The sequence below is a fragment of the Trachinotus anak genome, unplaced genomic scaffold (assembly GCF_046630095.1).
Source record: "Trachinotus anak isolate AG129_WGS33_773 ecotype Australia unplaced genomic scaffold, CSIRO_AGI_Tana_v1 ptg000034l, whole genome shotgun sequence".
Taxonomy (NCBI): domain Eukaryota; kingdom Metazoa; phylum Chordata; class Actinopteri; order Carangiformes; family Carangidae; genus Trachinotus; species Trachinotus anak.
This window is the reverse complement of record NW_027273885.1, coordinates 3973185-3992500: the sequence shown is the minus strand read 5'-3', so window position 1 is coordinate 3992500 and position 19316 is coordinate 3973185. Positions and strand designations below refer to the sequence as shown.

The 19316-nt window shown below is 40.6% G+C and overlaps 1 protein-coding gene across 4 annotated transcripts in view; it reads right to left on the bottom strand.

The window, feature by feature from the left end:
- clcn2c (chloride channel 2c) overlaps positions 1 to 17477 on the bottom strand; it is a 151678-nt gene extending 134201 nt beyond the window's left edge. For 2 of the 4 annotated variants that reach the window (XM_071471612.1, XM_071471614.1), the window contains exon 1: positions 17265 to 17457. In XM_071471612.1, coding sequence (XP_071327713.1) covers positions 17265 to 17315 — 51 coding nt within the window. In that variant the 5' untranslated portion in view covers positions 17316 to 17457. Of the gene's footprint in view, positions 1 to 17264 lie in introns of all 4 variants that reach the window. The other 2 variants (XM_071471615.1, XM_071471613.1) reach the window with 2 other exon arrangements.
- Positions 17478 to 19316: the final 1839 nt, after the last annotated feature.

Below are 19316 nucleotides of genomic sequence, written 5' to 3'. Positions count from 1 at the left end.
CCATAATGCACCCTCTCCCGTGTGAAAGTGAGAAAAGAGTGCATTACACCAACATGTCTGCTGCCGCGCAGGCGTCATTGAAACACACACACACACACACACACACACACACACACACACACACACACACACACACACACACAGAGTGCCAGTCTGCCTCCTCTCTCTCTCTTCTCCTGTCCGTCTGTCCCAGGAGAACGGGGCAGGAGGATGGAGGAGGATGAATGGATGAATGACTTCACTGTCAGGTGTTGAGGGAAGCAGACAGACTGCTTGTTCACACCAGCATCCGTGAACACAACCATAACAGACACACACTGTAACAATTTAAATTGTTTGGCGTAAATAAGGATTACAAGTCGCTTTAGCTCAGAAATACACATTTCAAAGTCAAAATAAACCGAACCGGTGAATGTAATTTATCGATAGATGATGATCTTTAAGTTATTTCTGTTTTTTCCTGTTGTCTGAAAATAGCTGAGAGGAGAAAGCCTCTGGCATCCTCTGTATTTGCAAAGAATTTGATTTGTCACTTTGGGATCTCGGTCGTCTCAAAAGTGCTTTGATGCAGTGATGGATTTTGGGGGGGTGGAAAATGTCAGAGAGGAGAAGATGCTGGAGATCAGCAGCTGATAACCTGCAAGAGGTTTCACACTCATTCAATATGCTCTCCACAGGCGCAATAAATAGGTTGGAGACTTGGGCTTTCTGGGTTTAACTGTTTGAATTATGCTTCTGCAGATAAAGTTGGATGTGAGATAAGAGAGGTCTGGGAGTGAATGAGCAGTGCACACACACACACACACACACACACACTTCACTGGGTTTCAACACAGATTTAAATGCCAAATGTGTTCTCACCCTCCTGAACTCTTTGATTCTGATCCTCGGAGCCAGATCTACCTACGGGGGCTTGACATCACACAAACAGACGCCTCAGCCGCCGAACGCTTGAGCCAGACAGGTCAGAGATGAGCACATGATAACAGTATGCGGCAACTTGCTCTGGATAGTCAGACATTATTACTGTGCTACATCCAGTTTGTCTCCCTGAACACACACACACACACAGTCTCAGTCAATACGCTGGTTTCACCTGATGCTGATGTGGCTTTTTAATCAGAGTAAACAAATCAAAAACGCTCCAAATGCCAAGAAGAGATCTATGAGGAGAATCGATGCATTTCAGCACATGACGAGTACAAGTTGGATGATGTATTACCTTGTTTAATGCTCATTTGAGCCACAGAATAAGAGGATTCAAGAGGAAACATGCTTCTTTGTTACCTCAGCAGCTTAGCAGATATTTCCTCCCCCGTGTAACCTCTGCACACAGGTTCCTGCTGGCTGATTAGAAATCGTTTAAAACAGGAAAATAGACCTCACATACTGGTTTATTGTGGTTTATATCAAACATACATATCAGGGCCTGTGCTGCCCCCACAACACCGGAAATTTTAACTATCATCCTCATCATTACGATCAAGAGAAAATTGATAATTAGTCATTTTAACGTGTATAGCCTGGCTTCCGGAGACGTCCTGTGTTAATACTAAGGATCAGATTGTCCTGTGTATTTATTGTTTTGTGCAAAATCTAAATAAATTTGCCACCACAAATCAAATTAATTTCACCATTTTTTCCACAATGCAATACTTTTTTGTGATTATACCATAGATCACAATATAAAACTGCAACATTCATATATTGTGGGTCTGTATTATTTAAAATTCCCCAAAATCAGATGAAGTAAATGTGGCTTTAAATGCTGATCTCCGAAGGCCAACTTGTGGCAGATGATGATACGACAAGAAATCACAGGTTAGTTTGGTTGTGGAGCAGAATCGCTGACATGAGTGAGTCATCGTACAGAGAGAAAAGTTATTAATGAAAAGAGTAGAACAGGAAGAGGAAGGTGAGGAAAGAGAAGAAGAAGAGAGAGGGAGGGGGAAAGAGATGGACCAACTCCAGAAGAAACCAGTTAAAAATCCAGTCACACACTCGCACTGCAACTGGGACTCAGTGGGCAGAGCTTCAGACAAAGTGTAGGAGTGTGTGTTTAGCGTGTGTTTAACGTTTCTGTGTTGCACAGTTTCTGCATGTGTGTGTCCGCTTGCGTTTGGGTGCAACGAGTGTGTGTGTGTGTGTGTGTGTGTGTGTGGGAAGACTAATCGTATGTTGTGGCAAGAGTGTAAAGGGGCGTTCAAAGGCACGCAGTCGTTCTCCCAGGGGGGAAAGAATGCTGCGGAATCTGTTTGTAGGAACACAAAACAACAGCAGCACCAACGCTATAGGAGGCAGAGAGGGTTGGGTTGGTGGAAGGGAGATGTGGGGGGGGGGGGGGGGTAAACAAGTCAGAAAATTACATCAAATGTTAGAAAAACTACAGAGTAAAGAAGTCACACCCACATCCAGAAACAGTGTTAAGTAGGTGCCGGAGCGAGTCGCGGACCACAAGATGGTAAAAACCACAGCAGTTACGCCCCATTGTAAAACTAACCCAAACTAAACTGGAGTGTCAGAGCTCTCAGAATGAGCTTCACTTTTATTTATACATGTCAAAAAAATATAGGAATTTAGTGGAAAGACTTTCTTTTAATGAACAGACAGAGACAACATCCTCTCACACAAACAGTGCTTGTTAAGTGTATAGAAAAGACAGAAGACGTGTGTGTGTGTGTATGTGTGTGTGTTTATCGTTTGTTCGTGTATAAAAGGGTGGGGGGGGGGGTATCTCTTAATAGCTGAGCCGTTACAGTGAGCAGGCCAGCTCTTGAACTTAATCTCTCCTTCTCCTCCCTGCCGTCACATCACATTACACAATCCATCCATTCAGCATACACACATTTGGTATAGTGTCTCTTTCTCTCCCTCTCTCCCTCTCTCTCTCACACACACACACACACACACACACACACGCCAATATAACAGCTCCCCTGAAACCTTGTTGGTCTGGTTACTGGAACAAATACATAGACTTGAAGAAGGAAACTAAAGGGAACAGCAGTGGGATTGGTTAGTGCATCATCATGGAAGACACACACACAGACACACACACACACACACACACACACACACACACACACCTCATGTAAACCAGTGAAGTGGATTACCAAATAAAAACATCACTGATTGTAAGATCTTTCTCCACTTCACTTCAGAGGAGAGCGTCTCCACTGATGCTACTTTCAACATGGTGAGTGGATCAGTGGCTGTTCCGTTCTGAAAAGGGCTGATTAAAAAAAAAAAAAACCCTGTTAATATAAAACCAACATCACAGGATTTATATCTTTAACTTTGTTCTCACTTTGTTTGTTCTCTAATATTTGCATATCATTCTGAGCTGCTCTTAATCTAAAGCTCACAGAAGCTGCTGTACGTCGTGTTCTGTGGAATCTGAAAATCTGAAATACAGCCACAGACAGTTTATAAGACTTAACTTCATTCTCCCGGTGGTTTATTGATTCATGCTTCTATACCTGATGTCAGGCATTAGAAACATGTACTCTACTTTGCAGAATATGGCACATTTGGCAGACGCTTTTATCCAAAGTGACATCACTAAAGCGTCAGTAAAGATGGAGATGTTGGTGTAAACAGGGATGCACAATCTTATCCACAGTCACATCGTCCAATCGTCACCCTGTCATGATCGTGGGGTGGGGAGGTTATGAGCAGGAGAAAAAAAAAGAGCGTGTGGAGTGCTGCCAACCTCGAAAACAAAACTGTCATCACAAATAAAGCATCAATTATTTACATTTAATAATCACGGCATTCTGATATAAGTTAAAACATTAATGGGGAAACAAGCCAAATATCGTCTTGGTATTGACAAAGACTAAACTCTCGACAGTTGCTCTGATGATCGGTCCATCGTCGCAACCTGAGGTGTAAGTAAAAAGTACTCAATCTACTCAATAAATGTAAAGAGATCAGGTAAAGAGCTGCATCAAAAGTGCATAATAGGTGCTAGTGAGGCAAGTGAGGGTGTTAGGAGGGGAGCTAGAGAGGGACGCTCCTGCTCCACCATCAGGGACCCACAGACGAGAACAGTCTGGACTGAGACTGTCTTGTGTGCAGGGATGAAAATGCCAGGCGACAGTTCAAGTAGATGGGTGCAGATGCAGAAGTCACTCTGAAGGCAGCATTAGTGACTTGAAATTGATTCGGGCGGTCATGGGTAACCAGTGGAGGTCGATGATGAAACAATGCTGATCTCGGCTCTTTAAGGACCAATGTGTGTCTCCAGTCAGAGGTGAGGACTCTGCTGAGCATGTGAACAATGGATATATAAAGGTAAAGGCAAAGTAGAAATTAGATTCTGATATGATCTGATATGAGCCTGTAGGACATCCTGCACAATAAAGCTTCACTTTTACTTTTGCAGTTTTTAAAAGTTCAGTATCTTCATTGTGCCTCAGGTTTAACTTCAACACAACATATAAAAATGTACAATACAATAAAAAAGTACAATATTATAGCACAAAAAACAAAAGAGGTCAATTTAAAACTCCTGAATGTCTATATTATTTCATCTTCCATCCAGTTTTTAATAAAATTTTATTTGTGTAGCACTTTTCATACAGGTTAGTTCAGTTCAAAGTGCTTCACATGTGACTGACAAATCAAATCAGAAAGTTGACAATGAGATCCAATAAAAGAGATTTTATCATCTATAATAACATTCAAATAATCTAGAATATTAATGATGAAAAAAACTGATAAAAATTAGAATAAAATACAATTTACAACAAAGATAATATAAAATAAGTGAACAAAAAAAGTGAGTAATGACTGAAAACCACAGTTAATGAAAAGCCAGGCTGAAGAGGAATGTTTTGAGGAACGTTTACGGCTTTAGTCCTGCATTAATGTTTGTGTAGGACGTCTCCTCTCACTTTAATGTTTGCTGGGATCATATCAGGATCTAAGTTTTATAATAAGGTCCTTGACATTCCCTTTCGTAACCGTTGTTTACAGGCTCAACAAGGTGATCAGCTATGACTCAAGGCACACAGTCGTCCTTTAAGAGCCAAGATCAGCATCATCTTATCAAGCCCAGCCAAGTCACACAAACAGTCCAGGGGTAGATGGTGAAGGTGAACTGAACTGGCCTGAACTGGGCTGGATAACATGAGGCAGGACTGTAGATCAGCTGATCTGTGACGGAGCGTGTGGTCAGAGGAAGAGGAGAAAACAGGAAGGGAGGTGAAAAGTTTAGAAAGAGGAAACGCACAGCAGGTAACATTTACATGAACTCCAGAAAAACAGTGTTTGTAATTAATCTGCCACGCTGTGATTGGTTACTCCGGGCCAGGCGTCATTAGCGCCGGTTCAACTCACAGCCACATGACGAGGAGCGTGAGCCGTTAACGCAGCGCTCAGACTGGGAGGGAGGACACAGGTGGGATCTGCACTGTGTGTTAAATGTGTTGTGAGTGTATATCTCACACCTGCATGCAAGCGCTCACTGAAGAGCCGCATGTACCAAAAAGGCCAAGTGCCTTTTAGTGAAAAATGTGTGAGCATCTTACAGGGGCGTTGGTGCGCTGGCTTGTGTAGCGACACAGCTCTGTAATGCCTGCTGATAACCAGTGTTTGGTGCATCAAAGCACCTTCCATCTCGCCTCCCAATCTGTCAGCGCAGGGACCGCTGGGCCTCGGCTGCCAAATGCAGCACTGATCAACTCTATCAGCGGCTAAACGCTGCCAAGCGTCTGTTTAATTACACTCCATCAACGCTAAACTAACAGCAATTAGAGAGTCAGGCAGGAGAGAGGGAGAGCGCCTGTAATTCTGGGTGGATGAACTGAGGACAAAGCTGGAGATGAATGTCGTACAGTGCAGAGATTTCACAAGGAAGATACAGTACAGAGGTGGTGGGATGTCACGATGTTTGAAACAAGACCGACAATGAGACAGACTTTAAAGAGAATTTATAGACGAATATAAGAGTCATTGTTGGAAATACTTTATTTTCAAGTCCACTGTGATGTAAGGCAGTTACAAGCACATTAGAGGCTAATAGCTGTGGATAGGTTTGTCTTACTAAAGACAAACAAAGCAGATAGTGTGGCCCAACCCAACCTGAGCAATGGCGACAATGATTAAAGCAAAAAACCTCCATGCACCCAAACACCCAACATGAAAACCACAGGCAAGATAAATGCTCTTGGGAGACTTCTCATTTTTAGCCTTGTTAGCAGCATAGCAATGTTGATCTGTCCATCATGTCCAGACTAAGAGGAGGAGCATGAATCCTCCTGACTCTTCTTCTACTTGTTTAAGATCAAATACCTGCAAAACTAATGATTAACATCAGCCTCAAATGCACTTTGTGTTGAGGACTAATTAGCAAATCTTAGCATGCTAACAGACTGAACAAAGCCTATATCTTCTTCACATTAACATCTGAGCATTGACCTTGTGCGTATGTTAGCATGCTAATGTTAGCATGTAGCTCAAAGTACAGCCTCACAGAGACGCTATCATGTCTTGTTTCATAAGTGCAAAGACGACCATTTGACCCCCACACAAACCCAGTTAAAACAAGCTTTTAGAGGAGCTATTTGTTTTTGCTATTGTTTTGTTATTGCTACATTGCTAACTTTAGCATTAACAGCTGTTTATTTACAAGTCTTGCAAAGAGCTTCAGCCATTGTTGTGTTTACAACACAGGAGGTTACAATACGTCCTCTGAGCAAAGTGGACGATACAGTGACTCGGTATCAGAAAGTGACGAGACGGGCCAACCGGGCCAGGGCTAGCTGGTTAGCATGCTAACTTCAGTAGAAGAAAAGACATAACAGAAATAGAAGCAAAACAAAAGACAGCTCTTGGTGAGTAAAGGAATCAATTTTGATACTGAACTCACAACGTTTCTTCTTTACTGGTACGAAAACAGCTGTTAATGCTAACGCTGGCTACCTAGCAATAGAAACAAATTACAAATCTCTCTTTTTAATGGAAGGTCCTCACAAACAGTATTTTTTGGAATTGATGATATTTCCACTGATGAGTTTGATGACAAATATAGAAGATAGGAATATTGTATCTCCACCCATCCACCACCCAAAAGAGGTCGTGTTGTAATAAAGGTGGAAATCTCGCAGAATCCGTGTTAATCATAGGATTCTAGGGTTTAAGGAGGTCCGTAACAGCACAGATGTCTCATCAACAGCGCTTCGTATTTACGCCATTTCTCATGATGACTACATTAAAATGCAGCTGTGGACGATTCTCCACTCCGCTCACAAAGACGAGAACAAATAAATAAATGAATACTGTCTGAAAGTGTCATAATGTTGACCTCCCGACACTCCAGTCTGAGCTGGTGACTAATCAACGTGGACGCTCAACAGTCGAAAATGTGCTGATGACACCGTACGGATGCGTGGGCAATGAGGCAGTCAGCCACAATGCGGAAGATCAGCAGTGACAGAAAATAAGGGCCGGCCACACCAGAGATCAGCCAGTCAGACCACAACATGATGATCCAAACGTCTGCACTGATCACTGGCTGATGAAGTCAGCGGAGGAGGAAGGGAGCAGCATCAAACCATATCCTCTTTCTGTTGTGACAATCATCTGCATGAGCAATACTCAGCTAGGTTATTCCTGCAGCCACCCACAGCAGACTTCATGTACATGTTAAATATATACCAGTATCATTATCATAATACTTGTTAGGCTGATTCTGATGTGTTTGGATTGAAACTGCAAATAAACAACATCCTGTGATTTTCACATAAACATGAAGAAGTATTTATATCTGGATTAGGTCCAACTGAATCCATTTAGTTATTCTTATCTATAGAAATGTTTTAATTTTGTTTTCATAAAATGTATTGATGTATGTATTACAATTTATTGATAAAAGATCTTGTTTAGAACTGGTTTAGGGCTGCACCTATTCTTTTCTGCTAATTATTTTCTTTATTAAATCTCTTTAACTGTTCGCTCTATAAAAATATCGGAAAACAGTGAAAAATGCTGAGCACAAGGTCCAAAAAATATTCAATTCACTGTCATGTAGGACCAATAAAAGTAGTAAAGTCTCAAAAATGAGGAAACCTGAAACCTTCAAATGTTACAAAAATGACTTAAACAATTAATAAATCATCAAAACATAATAATCGATTCATTAATGCAGCTTTAAATCAGCTTTTTATTTAGTCTATAAGAGTAAAGTTTCCCAGAATCCAAGGTGACGTCTTCAGATTGATTGTTTTTCTGACCAATTGTCCAAAACTCAAAAATATTCAGTTTACAATGATTAAAAAACAGAAACATAAGAACTAGTGAAGAAGAACAAGAGTGTAATTTGTTCTTCATCAATGACTTTAAAACGTTTGAGAAAATTACTGATTGATTTTCTGTCCATCAACTCATTGATTACTGGACTAATCACTTCAGCACTTCCATACCACAAGAATCACAAGGATTCCCATAATTTTACAGATTTGTCTTCATCAGGATGAAACAGCCTCTACAAGGAAGTGAAGCTCTGAAATAAAAGCAGCGCTGATCAGATCGATTTAAGTGAGAGAAAGCAGCAGGTTTTCTCCCAAACCCAGGTGGGTTCCACACTCGCTGTCAATAGAGTTGAAATTATTAAAGGTCCCATGATGTATTCAATATAAAGCAGCTCTAGGTTCTCTACTAATACTGTGAAAGTATCAAAGCCTCAGTCCACAGAGAAATGCACACAGCCTTAAAACGAGTCGTCACGACTTCCTTAACTTTGTAATGTCACAACAAAGCAGTCGCAGCTCTCAGCCGTGCCCCAAGAGGGCAAGTAAAACTAAACTGAGATGGTTTTTGTTACCTTAAACCACAAATACATCTTCTCATATATATCAAAACTCCAAATAAAACACAAAGTGTAAAATATGGCATAATTTAATAATTCTGATTGAGTGGGACACTGAAATTGAGCCTATTTGGTGTGCAAATAACATGACATAACACAAAAAATTTAAAATGCATAAGGTCAGAGTATCACACAAAGTTATGACCCATACGGGTGGAATATAAAGAGGTATAGAGCCTCTGCCTCAGGCCCTCTCTCCTCAGCCCACAGTTATCGATCACTGAGCTTTCTATTCTCATGGAAATTGCAAGAATATCCTTGTTAAGGGTTGAGGAAGACACACACACACACACACACACACACACACACACACACACACACAGCTTTGTAAACAATTAGCCAGACACACTCCAGGAGCTTACTTAGCAGCACCAGCATACTGCAGACGCATCATTCAGACAAGATGAAGGGCATTTGAAGAGGAGACGGCTGCATTGTCTGGATCTTTTTCATGACACACAGTTGATACATCAACAAGACAAACCTTTATCAAAAAGGTGTTTAAGGTAAAAGCAGCTCTAGATGTGGAAAACATCCACACTCACGCACACAGCTGATAGTGAAGTGAACATCCGCTGATGTGTCAACTCTGACTTTGCTGCTTTAGCGCGGCACGCAGTCACTTCAAGGTGACTCGGCTCCGACTTTTGTCCAGACTGTCCACTGGTGTGAACCAGCCGACATCCAACAGAAACAGATACTGTGCAATTCAGAGACAAGTAACTGCTATTTTATTTCAATATAACTGATCAAAGATGAGCAGAGAGCAGAGCAACAGCTGAGAGAGAGATTTCAGCAACACAGTCAGAAGTCCTGAGGCACAATGAGCTTTAAATAAAAAAGTACTGTATCATAAATGTTATTTATTGCACGTTAATGAAGAAATGAATGAAACTGGTTATCACACCTTGCATTATTAAAGCATTACCCCAATAATCACCAATAAATTCCAACAAAAATTAGTTCATCTCATTGTAAACTGAATATCCTATTTGACATTTTATAGACAAAATAATCATGAGATTGATCATGTGTGAAATTAAATCATCGGTTGCATGTGGATCACCCAATTCAAAAAGGTTCAAGAGAAGGTTTTCAAGCTGTGTTCAAATAGGTGGAAGCCAATGGCTTTCTGCAATGTGGTAAATGTCTTTGACTTTTTTTAAGTGTTTCATGCTTCAGTAAATTGATCATCTCATTTTAACTTTATATAATAAAATTAACCTACAGACTTAATGTACTTTGTGTTTTTCATGTTTTATTTTCTACTTCACACCCTGGATTCACTTTGAATTACTGTGTAATCTAATGTAATAATCAGGGTTTAAAACTGAACCAGCACTTGTCTTAGATCTGTTTTCCATCTATTCTCTGATCCATACTTGTTACGGACACAAGAGGAAGAAGAAATAATTGCATGGTACTAATCAAGAGACACATATCTGTTAATCTATTGACCCGTCGAGCTCATTCTCAGGTTCCCTCTCGCTCCATCTCTCAGTCATTAATCATCAACACGACCCAGCCTGTGTGATCAATGCATCTTAGAACAAAAACACGCAAACACATTCCACCTTTGGTTTCACCTACAGACACAGTCAACACGTCTTCCATCTTGTAGAGTGTTTGCCAAACCCACAGTTTTTACAAACAGTTCCTCATTAAGAGGCTTCATTCTTTTGCTTTTGTGCAAATGTGTGTGTTTGATCCGTCCACGCCACGAGTCCCGACCGAGGAAATCCATCATGGCTGTTTGTGCAGAAAGTAAATAGAGGTGGATAGTTCATTTTGGCAATGAAAAAACAAAAAAAAAACAGAGGTTGATCTTTTGTAACAGAGAGAGAAAAAACATCGGAGGCTTTTGATACTTATGTGCAGCCAGAGCCGGCCTATTCACAACTCTGCTCTGGACAAATGTTATGCAAATAACCCTTTCTCCACACACTTAAGAAGGGGTCAAGGAGCCTGTTGACCTGTCTTGCAAAAAAAATAAAAAGACTTCACCAACAAGGCGTGATGAAGTGATAGTGAAATAGAGGAGTGGAGAGCTTAAGTAAGGAGAAATTTCCACTATGGCTGCAAGGGAGCAGACATCAAACGGACGTGGCCACAGCTACATAAAGCCTCATTACCACAGTGAGGAAAATATCACAGGGTTACAAATTACCCTGTGTCACAGCAAGACAGATGGCCACAACATACACATACACACACATACATACACACACTCCAGCACAAACAAGACGGAAACATGCACGGGCAAATTACGACGTCTCCATACTTCTCTTGCAGAAAGATTTGTTTCCCTGTTGCTTTGTTCAAAAATTCCACAGTCATTGTTGAGTATTAACACCAAACATAAACCAGAAGTCCTGCAGACACTCATGAAAATTTCCTTTTACATGAAATATTCAGCACCAACTAGGCTGGGCCGATATCCAAAATTTTATATTATGATACAGTCTGGTCCAAATATCATGATCAGACAAGCCAAGCACCGAGCCTACAAGTTAAAAAGGAAACAGAGCCGTCACAGTTATAACACTGCTTCCTAAAAGGTCCTATATTGTATAAAGGTAGACGTCCATGTGTTTTTTGATTATAAGTTCTATATTAATACTGTGAAAGTATCAAAGCCTCAGTCAAAGACTCTGAGCCTCTCTTCTGATTGGCTCATTGACCTGTAATTACTAGAGCTCCAGAGAGAAGCCCGAGAGAGGAGATGTAAAACTACAATGAGATGGTTTTTGGTTCTTAAAACCCCAAATATATCAACACTTCAAATAAAACACAGGAAAAGTGTAAAATAATGGACCTTTAAATGTTTTTATAGCTTCTACATGTCAGAATGGAGTACCACTATCAACAGATTGAAATCAGTGGTGATCTTTGACTCAGTGTTCGCTGGGATAGCTGGTCATAAGCCTCCAGACAGACCATGTCACCTTACACACACACACACACACACACACACACACACACACACACACACACACACACACACACACACACACTATTACCCAGCACATTCATATGGTCGGGTAATAACAATAACAAGCCATCAAAGGCAGCCAGCGAGACTAAAAGAGGAGGCGTGACAATCTCTGTCTGTCCAGCGGGGAAGACGAGGAACATAAAACGCAGCGAATCAAGACGCCCAGGAATGAGTGGGGCATCACGGGGGTAATGACACGAGCAGGATGCAGAGACAGATGCAACACACTGTACAGACACACTGTACATTCACAACCACTTTGCAGAATGTTGGAGTCCTGTGATTCCACATAAATGCAAGGGGAGATTTTCAGAGAAATGGGGCATCATGAACATTACTGTCAATATTTCCACCTGCTGCCCGGGTTTCCTCAGTGAAGTGTGGGAGTGTATCTGTATGTGATCCTCTCAAACTTTTGGCACAAGACGTTTGTTTTGGTTTGTGACTTGTATTGGTTCAATAAGTCTAATAAAACACCCGGTGTTGCAGGTATTTAAGGGTTTGCTCCACCCAGAAAGCTTTGTCACTGTGTTATTGTTGTCATTAGCTAAATCATGGTAACAGGTTAGCCCAGCTCATATGACTAACCTCATGTATGAAAGACATAAATAAAAAGCCAAGGTTTTAAGTGTCCATAAAGTTTAGGAATTCAAGACAACTGTTATATGATCAAATTCAACTCACCAAGACTTTTAACTGCTCGTATGTGTCAAGCTCAAAAACAGAGCTGAAATAATTAGCTGATTACTGAGTTACTGCAACACTTTAAAGGAAAAGCCTAAAGGAAAAATCCCCAAAATTCACAGGTTTTCTTGAGCTTCTATAATAGTAAAATTTTATATCTGTGGGTTGTTGGCTGGACAAGAGGCTTGGGCCGATATTCAATAATCTCTAATATTGTGATATTTCCCACCTAATGGGACATTTTTCACAATATCAAAACAAAAAAAAGCTATAATATCATGTATTGTGATATTTGGGCTGGACTCGCTTAAGCCTCGCACCAGTGAAGGGCATTTTTCACTCTTTTATGCCCTTTGGTTGACCAAACAATTTAGTGTAGAAATACTTGGCAGATTAATCAACAATGAAAAGAACTGTTAGATGCAGGCCTGCTCTAAAAAACACCCCAAGTACAGCGTTTGTTAGATTCTCCCTGCCTGGAAAATTCCTACATCTTTTAAACTCCTGTCCCCAGTTTGTAACAGACTTCCTGCTGTAAATTTGTCGTCTCTGAGCTCAAGCCAAGATAACCCTGATGACATCACCAGTGTTTTCCAGTCGTACTCCCCACAATGATTTTGTGAGCCGCAAAATCACCGGCATGCCCATTGAAGAGCTTCACATATCAGTTAGTCATGATTACCCAGTTAATTATTGCAAATACGAACAAGGAGCTTTAGAGCAAACAAAAGACAGTGAACGTGTTCAATGGGAACACATGACTATGACTGCCCCCTGGTTCACACGAGCCAACTGGAGTCCAAGTCTTTCTTCCCACAGAGTCCAGGCAACCTCCTGGTCCTGATCCGGTCCGAGAAGAAGCAGCAACAAACACCACAGGAGAGTTTATTGCTGCAGAAAACACAGGACTCGAGGACATGCTGTAAATGCTGTTGCTCTGTTATAACGTTTCATCACGCGCAGGTAGTTCTTAATTTAAATGGAGCAATACTAATATACAGCCTTTTTGTTGCTTAGGAACACTCCTGCCATCGCAAATAAAAGGTCATAAAATTTTAGCCTTTCACTTGTGATTGGGACACAATTGACGCCATTGAACGACACCTAATAAAACCTTCCCTTTGATAACAAGACAGTCCATTTATTTGTTAATGATGAATAAATACCACATTAGGAAAACAACAAAAACAAACGCACACCTGTGTCCATATTCATATTAATTTACGCCAAAATAAAATCAGCTGTTTAGCTCCTGTTTGCCATTTTCTGCTGCTCAGAAAAATTATATTGAATTTCAACTTTTGAAAAACATTTTCTTCAACATCTGTTGTTCATTTTTTATCATAATTGACACAGCAGCGGATGAACACTGTGGTTTACAGCAGTCTTGTCATGGCAAAGGGTGAATCTAACAGCACCTTTTAACCCACAGTTGTTGCTGAAATACATGGGTTGCCACTGACAATGGTTGTTACTAATACTAATATGTCTCTCATACTAATTTACGCTGCTATTCTGGGCTCTATAAGTGCCTTGCTTTCAAAGCCAAGAACTTCATTCAATCATTCATCTTTTTCATCTTTTAATCTTAAAAAAGCTGCTGAAACAGTATTAGGAGGATCATGTGACGCCAAAATGCTGGAGGAAAATAATAAAAAACAGTTGTGCATACTTGTGTAGCCTCTCATTAGGGCTGAACAACAAGAAAAAAAAAATCATATTGCAATTGAAATATGAGGGATGATTTCAGCTGGAATGGTCATTTTTGCATTTCAAAAAATAAGAATGATGATGTGATTTTCATTGGTTCTTGTGTCAAACAATCTGGATAATATCATATGATTTCTAGCTGAGGCATCTCTGTAGCACCACAATACTTCATTTATGACACATTTTACCTTTATCAAAAAACTGCAGCTCCTGCAACTTGGCCATACTGTGATTTTGATCATATTTTTGATTAATTCTTCAGCCCTAATCTAATAATGTTTTTGCAGTTTAGACAAACTACACAAAAAGAATGTACCCAATACAGACACTCTCCTGATTTTAGTGTCAAAAAGAAACCAGCTAAAATGAGTTTTATTACACAAACTGATGCATCACTCTGTTGTTAGCTGACAATATGTTGAGGCTGGTTTAATTTGCAAGTGCTCCTTCTCTCTGGCTCCGACAGCGTTTCTGTACAGGCAGCCTTTCAGCCCCTCTCACAGCCAAGCTACACTGGCCTCTTTGAGCATCCACTGCCCACAACAAACCCACACAACCACCAAGACTGCCAATATCACACAAAGACACCATGTTACTACAACCCACGGTGAGGAGATGGGGGGCACAGAGAGAGCTCATTTATGTTAAAAGAGGTTATTCTCACTCTCTAGCTATTTTTATTTAATTCTATTTAGATGCTTTCACAATTTTGTTCATGTAACAATCATCCACGCGCAGCGGTGAGAGCTGAGATTAACAGAAAAAGGTGTTTTTTTTGGTTTTTTTCTTGCAGAGAGAGCTGCTTTCACGTTCTTCTCAGAGAGCTGGAGGGCCGAGCACGAGACCCCGCCAGGGTGACAGAGCGTCCAGCGCTGAATCAGCGGGTCGCACGTTGTGTAATCTCTCACACAAACACACACACACACAGAGAGATTAACAGCACACAGAGAGGAGGGAGGGGGGAGGAGGGGGGGTTCCTTCACAAAGACACTTTTTCTAGAAAAGGAAACAGAGGCCCATAGAAGTGTTACAGTTGTGGCTCTTCTTAATTTAAAGCCTCGCTGCCACTGAATGGGTCCAGTTGGCCTATAAAACTAGTCTCTTCAAATAGCAGACTCTTTAGGCCTGACAGAAGTTTTGTCAGGAAAAGTTCAACCAAAGACACACACACACAGTGCAGGGACTCCCAGAGCAAACCCCACCCTTAATCATTCATGATGCAGATCCATGCTCCTCTAAGTGGGATCCAGGGAGCCTCTCAGGAGGAGCAAAAGGATGAAAGGTGTAATTTCTCTAAACTCACTGAACCAATCAAAGAATGTCAACACTTATTCCTCCCTCTTGTACAGTTCATTGCTAAACAGTCATTTAAATAAGTTGTTATGGAAATCCCAAAGACAAAACTGTTCAGCGGGTGTGCATGGGGCCTGATCAGCATCGGTTTGAAGGCCTGTGACATGAAAACGTTTGAGAGCCCCCTGCTGCATAAACCAGGTGTACAGTCAAACTCTTCACTGAGCTGATTAATCTCTGATCCGTGTGCAGACCAGCTATGAGTCCCAACAACTGCCTGCTTGTTATCTGAGCTATAAAGGAAATGACCTTAGATAATGGTTACGAGGTACACGGTACCTTATGAAGTCTAACCTCATATTCAATCACTGTTCACACTCAGGGGCTCTGCTTAAAGGCACTGGACACCTGCACAACTGTCAGCTGCATCGCGTCTTACAACGTCATCCATGTACAGTACATGTGCACAGCAGCTTTTCCCAGCACAGTGAACAACAATGAATCGATCTATTGTTGCATGGTGGTGACTGATATCAATGCAACCCAAGTACATGTGTATGACAGTCCACTTAGTATGATGACTGCTGCGCTGTTGGTGTGAAGATAACATCATCCTGTTGCTTGTAATACCTGCAGACAGCTTAGATTATTTGGCAAATCATAGTTCGGCTTTTTATGCAAAATCCCATTTAAAAAATCAGCAAAAGTTGACATAATTGGCTTATTGACAAAATAAACATATTGCAAAAACTTTACTTTAGGCCTTTTGCAACTCATTGGGAAGCTGTTGTTAATACGGCTAATCTATAAAGCACAAAGCAGCACTTAATTTCATCTAAATTCAACTTTTAAAACCCTCACAGTGCTCCCTACTGCCCACCCTGGTGTCCTCTGCCTTCACCTAGACATTGTGTGGAAAAAGCAAACCGGCTCATAAAGTTGATATTTGCAAAATAAATGTCCTGCTTCATTAACTAAATTTTTATGCCGAATTTATTAGCACATTTTTTTTAAATTAAAAAAAGATATAAAGTTATTTTCTAATGTGTGTTCACGACAGTATACACCCCTTTCTTTAAGAGCATGGCGTTTTTAAAGTGGAGTTTGGACATAATCTGGCCATACCAGATAAACAGATTACCTGTATCAGGACAGCCAAATCCAGATGTTATGACACTTCCTGTCTGTATTGTCGTTCAGCTAAAGACAGATTAACCTGTGGTGTTTGACAGTGTGAAAGCATGTGTTTGGGTGCTTATGTCTCCTTACAAGTACACAACAGGGGCAATCAAGGACTTAAAGCCCCACACAGCTGCTTCCAACACCACAAACCTCGGCCACTTTCAAGTGAGTCAACAGCGTGTCCGGATTTCGTTCAAAAATCTGACAATTTATACTTCACTTGGTTATCGACAAACACACAACACTCCGGGAGAAACTTCCCGAATAACAGAGACACGCTGGGTTATTCGGCATATTCACATCACACCAACACGCGTTTATTTCAGTCAAATGATAACTTTTGACCCCCAGTTCGTTCACGCTTCTCGCTGTAATGCAGCTAGTCCCAGGGCTGTAGCAACAAGCCAGGCAGCGCTAAATTGACAGTTTTGTCAGTGGAGTCTGGCTCCCACTCTCCACGCAAGAAGCACAACGCGTACACAGTGTGGTCAGTGGGCAAAGTTCAGAGTGGCAACAAGTCAGACTTACCAGAGTTTGCTCATACTGCAGAGCCCGCTGGTCCGAGCCGCCCCCTGCCATGGCTCTGCTGAGTCTCCACCCGGCGACTTGATGAAAGGTTTTCGGCTTGGAAGTGAGAGGAACCCGGCTGCGATCTGTCTGTGCGAGCGGTGATTAAAGCATCGGACTGACTTTAGCTCCTGGGCGAGAGTTCACATAAGGAACTCCAACTAAACAGTGCGTCCCGGTTACTGTAAGTTCCTTCATTTTATAGCCTCAAGTCCCCAGTAAGATACACACTGTGAGGCGGGACTTAGGTGGTTTCATCTGGACTCGACCCTCCCATCTGGAGCTATGTGTCAATCAAGTCAGGAGGAACTGTTGAGAGCTGTTCAGGAACTATTTTGCTCCCCACATTTTTGCATTTTTTCTTTTACTTTCATTTGTATGTAAACAAAATAATGCAAAATAATAATCATAGAGGTTTTGTGGTGGAGTCCAGGTGTATTGAGCCTCCATTACATTGGCTGTTGGTGATTAACTCCTTGTGGTCTTTTTTATTAGAGCTAATTATGTAATGGTTAATGTTTTAATTATTGGTGTCCATATTTAATGACAATGTATGAAATACTGCTGCTGCAATATTGATAAAGTTTTTTAAAATGTATACAAAATATATATATACAGGCTATTAATATGTCTTTCTTTTTAATAAAACCCATTGACCCAAGCCTTTATTGGGCCCTAAGAATTTTTTATTTAAAGAAGGGTAATCAATTGAAATGGAAAAAGCATAGTTTAGCTGCCAAACCTTAGGGTGTATGTTTAAGCAAATAAGCTATCTACTTATACAGTTTTAAATAAATAAACAGTTTTTGTGCCTAATTTGTCTTTTTTTTTTTTTTTTTTTTCAGTTTAGGCATAAAGGTCAACAGAAAGGATAAGGCTAGATAACTAAAAGTTGTGGTGTTGTCCAGGTGTATTGATCCTCCACAACACTGGATTTTGATGATTAACTACTTAAAGGCTTCTTTCTTAGAGCAAATAATTTATTGGGTAGTGTATGAATTATTGATGTCCATGTGTAATGACAATGTGTGGAATCCCACTACTGCAATATTGTTTTAATTTTAAAAAAAAAATCACTATTATTTTTAATGACACCCACTTAGGCTGACTCAAGCCTTTTTTGGCCCAGAATTTTTATTTAAAGAAAGGCAATACATTAAAATGGAAGATGTTGGGGCCCCACACCGTTAAGGCTCAGTCCTTACCACAGCGACCCGGGTTCAAATCCGACTCAGGCCCTTTGCTGCATGTCATCCCGTCTCTCTCACTGCCCCTATTGTAATAATATTTTTTTTTTTAATGAAAATGCAGGTAAATGCAGCCCTAATAGCCCTGAGTTTATTTTTAAACTTTTAAATGCCCCACTCATTGAATATTGTTAAATATTGAGTTTCAATTCTTTAAAAAAAAATGTTTGTTTACCCTTTACTGCATGGTTAAGCAAATATATTAATTATTTCAGATTGTCTGATATATCATTTTTAAACTCTCAAATGTCAGTATCAGTAAGCTAGCAGTCTTCTTTCTCCTTGCCTTTGTTGGTACATCGTAGTACTTTACCACCAACAACCGTCCATCTACAGGCTGAAACCAGCAGCAGGATCTTGTATTATGCGTCACCCATGTGACGCCAAGATACAAATAAAACCAGGAAATGCTCTTAAAAATATTGCTCTATAGCACAAAACTTCCACTGGTGTTTCCCACACACCTCACCATGGGAGCTGCACTTACAAGGTTGGTTGGCTGTTATGAGGTAGGTTGTAACATTATTAAAAAATATTACTTTTATTAATAACTAATTGAGATAACATGATGTAATAAAATCAAACTGCTACGGCATAAAACAGTTACGGCATTTTAAAGTCTGAGATATAACATCCAATCTGGCCAAACTTTATATTTATTTTTTTTATATAAGATTATGCAGAAAACCAACATTGACTGAGGTGAATCCACCTGTAACAGTGAGCAGAAACCTGCGGCTGCACTGCTCTGTGTGGACTGAAGCTC